General features: G+C 41.9%; 1 protein-coding gene across 1 annotated transcript; it reads left to right on the top strand.

The window, feature by feature from the left end:
- Positions 1-2,297: 2,297 nt before the first annotated feature.
- LOC146633678 (lipid droplet assembly factor 1-like) lies at positions 2,298-4,064 on the top strand. The gene is made up of 5 exons (XM_085352417.1): positions 2,298-2,394; positions 2,650-2,763; positions 2,876-3,044; positions 3,133-3,278; positions 3,874-4,064. Exons 2-5 carry the CDS (start codon positions 2,671-2,673, stop codon positions 3,940-3,942), a joined length of 477 nt encoding a protein of 158 aa, XP_085208543.1. The 5' UTR covers positions 2,298-2,394; positions 2,650-2,670; the 3' UTR covers positions 3,943-4,064.

Here is a 4,064-nt window from a genome sequence, read left to right as displayed (position 1 = left end):
GCCAGCCTGCAGAGTTTCCCACTATGAAATGTGTAATCTGATGGGAAAGAGCCATAAAGATGAAAGCCTGAAATTCAAGGAGATTGCAGAGGGTGGGGTGAAGGGTGCAGGGCTGAGTTATGAATCCCTTGTTGTTTGGGTGCAGATGCACTAACTGCATACACAATCTCCTTTTGTGTAACTCCTGTGTGCCTCCTGAAAAGCCTTGGTTCACTGAGTTCACGGTGTTTAGCAGTCTGGAGAGGTGGATGCGGGGTTTTTCTCTCTCCCACCGAACCTTCCCCCTGTACACAATACCAAACAGCGTGATTAATTAGTATGGCCAGCAGCTATAAAGGCTCCAAATAAGTTGTCATCACTGGTCCCAGGGGTGTCTCTCTTTGGTGTAATTCAGAACAGATCGCCCTGCCGTTTCGCTCGCCCATGCCTGGCAGTTATGTGCTCACAAAAATTTAATGCCGTCCAAAACTCGAGGGACTTAACGTAATTTGTGGGCACCTGTGGTAATATCTGCTATCTTTTACCGAGGAAGTAATCAGCGGCGGGGTGAAGCTCAGTCATTTGATATTCCGATCAGTCTTCAGAGAGAAATCTTACTGTTGCCATCTAATAGCAGCACAGAGCTGAGAGCTAAACAGTGTGGTCATTATTTTTAAAGGGCCATTTCAGCCCGACAGACTCTAAGTGAAATAGGAACTCCCCCTGCAGGATCTCAGGGGAACTGCTGATAATAAAGCACCTGCTACAAAGCCAAGTCAATATGAGGGCATATTCAAAAGGTACCGTTTGCTGAGGTTACTCCACATCAGAGGTGCTGAGTAACCTCAGATAATGATGTCACCTGCTTGTGTTTGCTTTCTACTGAAGCACACTTCCAGAAATGCACGTTTATTCTTCGCTGATTTCCGTTTTGCTCCCGTGACAATAAAAACAAAACGGCAAGAACAAATCATTTGATCGTTCGTGACCTCGTGACCAACTCAATTAAGTCCATTTGTGTTTTATGGCACAATTAAGCCGAAGCAGAGAAGGCTGGCACCGGCATCCATCATAATTACTAACTGCATCATTTAATGACAGTGAATAATATGTCTGAGGAGGAAGGGAAGACACGCAGCTGTGCAGGTGGAAATACATTTGAGGGTATAGAAATGTCACCGCTGAAAAGGAACAGGAGAACAACCTGGGAAGAAACTTCACTGTTCCAATAATCAGTTAATGGCAAAATAAGAGGTAGCATCAATATAACGTGAAGCAGTGATCGTAAGCGCCACATCATTATTAATGCATTAGCAATGAAAGTATTACATGTTATTATCAAGTTATTATTTGTTTTTACATTTAAACATAAATGACTGTATCAGTGATGTTATGGTGTGCAAAGTATCATTTTTGCCACTAGAGGACAGTAAATATACATGAGTCTGTCTAGGGTCAGGTACAAACGATATGTGTTTTTATTACTATATACTTAATTCTACTGCCTTATGGTTACCTATCTGTATATGTTTCCTTGTGGGAAAAATATATTTCCCTAATATTAGGAAATAAATAAGTACACATGACTAGCCATGCTTATTTTGGAGTTGCTGCTGGTTTATTATTTTGGAAGTGAAATCTATTGTTCACATTTATTTTCTCATTTATTTAACTTGATTTAAATCTTTTAAAAACGGTTTTAGAGGGCAATGCAAATATTTGGTCACTCCAGATGTTTGATTCCTGCATCCTTGCATCCAGATTTTATTCTGCGGTAGAGTCACAGAGTGATATCATCAGTCACAAAGTGTCTTGATTCATGTGCAGTCTTCAGGTAGGGAAATCCCAAAAAGGAATCCAAGTGAAGAAGACCCTTGGATGAGTGACGCTGCAACGTTTCTCCCACTGAAAACGATGAACAGAATCCACTTTTTGGGGCCATCAGTCATTTCTTTTCTCCAAAACAAATGAAAGTGCAGGGTGGGGAAGAGCTAAAGTTTCATTTTACAGAGTAAGGAGTGTATTTAAAAAAAAAAAATTAAATTCATTTTGTATTATTTTGTCACTGTTATAATTATTAATATTTTATTTTTAATGCACTCCCTCACACGACAAAGCCTTCAGTATGGGACTAGGTTACCTTTATTGTAGATTATACTGTTTTTAATTTTCTTTGCTCCGTTGCTCTTGCTAGCCACCTAGAGCTGCAATACCTGAGGCCACCACTAGGTAGCAGCGTTAACATCGAGAACCCTTTCTGAGTTTCTGTGAAGAGGAAGAAGGAGGAGGAGGGACGAGAAGAAAGGAGATGTGCGTTTTTAAATGGGTGTGTTGTTTCCGTGAACGTGTTTTAAGCAGCCACGAGACATTCGTGATTTCTCTCTCATGTTGTGAGCTGCCGAGACTCCGTTTAAGGTTTGTACCTCACAGCAGAACTTGTGTTATATGTTTTAAAAAGTGTGTAATGAAAGTTACTTTCGTCCAGTGAACGGCAACAGAAGTTCACAACAGTTGTTAGCTTTATCCCAGATTTTGTTTCTGAGCTAGTTTTTATTGTTACTGGGGCTGAACTGAGGATGTGTTGAGCCGTTGGAGTAACTTTTAAATAGGAAGCTAAGTGTTGGGATTTAAGCAGCCAGATTGACTGTGTGTGTTTTTCCTCCTTCTCAGTCACTTCAGACCTGTGTGAAGATGCAGAGCAGCAGCAGTGAGAGTGGGGCTGACTTTGAGCAGCTGAAGAAAAGATGGACGGCCTTGGTGAAACACTTTAAAGATGACCCCAGGGTAAGCCAAAACTTCACACCTCCACTTGTCAAAGTCTTTTATGTTTTCACTAATTTGTGTGCATCAGCTGATGGTTTGTCTTGCAGCTGCAATGAAACCTGATCTCTTACAGGTAGCACGGTTGCTGAATACGAGACTTGGGCGGTACCTCAGCAGCCACTCGTTTGTAGCTCTCACAGCTCTGATGTTCTGCGCTATGGCTGCAGTGCCTGTTGGACTCTTTGTCACTTTTGCTGTTGTGACCATGATGATATCTGCAGTGGGTTTTGTTTTCTGTGAGGGTAGGTGTGCTCACCCTTGCGCTGTAGCATTTTATGACACCGCACCACCTGGTAGTCACAAACCTGTCACCTGTGTTTGCTCTCTCAGCATTCCTGTTGTTTGTCGGAGGGTTGGCTCTGCTCTGGGTGCTCTCTGGTATCGCCCTCTTCGCCATCGTGGCCTCGGCCGTCGTCAGTGTTTTGCATGTCACCACTTTCAGCCTGTTGAACCGTTATTACCCACATCTGACAAAGGTAACGTACTGACAATTAAGCATGAGTTTAGTTGCCTTGTTTGGAACAAAGTTTGTGTTGTAAATTAAAGTGGATCTATTATACTCATTTTAAGTTCAATGTTATTATTCATGAGCTCTACTAAAGTAGCTCTGACATTCATCAGACCTTCATTCACTGTCTGAAACAACCTTTTAGCTCCCTTAAAGACATCTCTCTTCTGATTGGCTGCCTGAGAGATGAGCTACTGGCTCACAGGTGTTGCTTGCAGATAACTTTTGACTTATTAAATATGAACTGTATACATTCAGTCGTCACTTTATTAGGTACATTTCTTCAGCTTCTTGATAATGGACCAAAATCTGAGGAATATTTCCACCACCTCGTTGAATCTGTGCCATGAAGAATTAAGGCAGCTCTGAAGGCAAGCAGGGGTCCAACCCTGCGCTAGTAATATGTAACAGAAAATAAGGAGCATAAGGAACATGGCAGGTCCTTTTTAGACATAAACAGGCATACATTTTCATATCATCGGGTAATGTTAAAAAGTTTGTAGCTTGCATTGGAAACGTTTGTTTTCTTAGTGGATGTAATCAGTTTTTCTCTTCGATAACAGAAAGGTGTAATCGAGGGCGAGAAGACAGAGTGTGAAACTTCAACAGAGAAGGATTCGAAGGCCAACTAGTTTTTCTTCTTCTGCCTGCCTGAAGTTTTGAGTCAGCCCTGCTGAATCCAGGAGGTTGCGATGCAGTGATACAGACTCCTGAACGTGCACTATGGTGTTTTGTTTGAAATCTGCTGTTGTAA

The sequence above is a fragment of the Diplotaxodon limnothrissa genome, linkage group LG4 (assembly GCF_057381915.1).
Source record: "Diplotaxodon limnothrissa isolate DT_005_m linkage group LG4, D_limnothrissa_male_GT1.1, whole genome shotgun sequence".
NCBI lineage: Eukaryota > Metazoa > Chordata > Actinopteri > Cichliformes > Cichlidae > Diplotaxodon > Diplotaxodon limnothrissa.
The sequence above is the reverse complement of the archived record's forward strand: the minus strand, read 5'-3'. Positions and strand labels throughout refer to the sequence as shown.

What these genes read in the sequence shown, in the direction of transcription:
- LOC146633678 (XM_085352417.1), top strand. Translation starts at nt 2,671, where the DNA reads ATGCAGAGCAGCAGCAGTGAGAGTGGGGCTGACTTTGAGCAGCTGAAG. An exon ending in ACTTTAAAGATGACCCCAGG is followed by an intron (nt 2,764 to 2,875) that starts GTAAGCCAAAAC and finishes GATCTCTTACAG; the next exon opens with GTAGCACGGTTGCTGAATAC. An exon ending in ATTACCCACATCTGACAAAG is followed by an intron (nt 3,279 to 3,873) that starts GTAACGTACTGA and finishes CTTCGATAACAG; the next exon opens with AAAGGTGTAATCGAGGGCGA.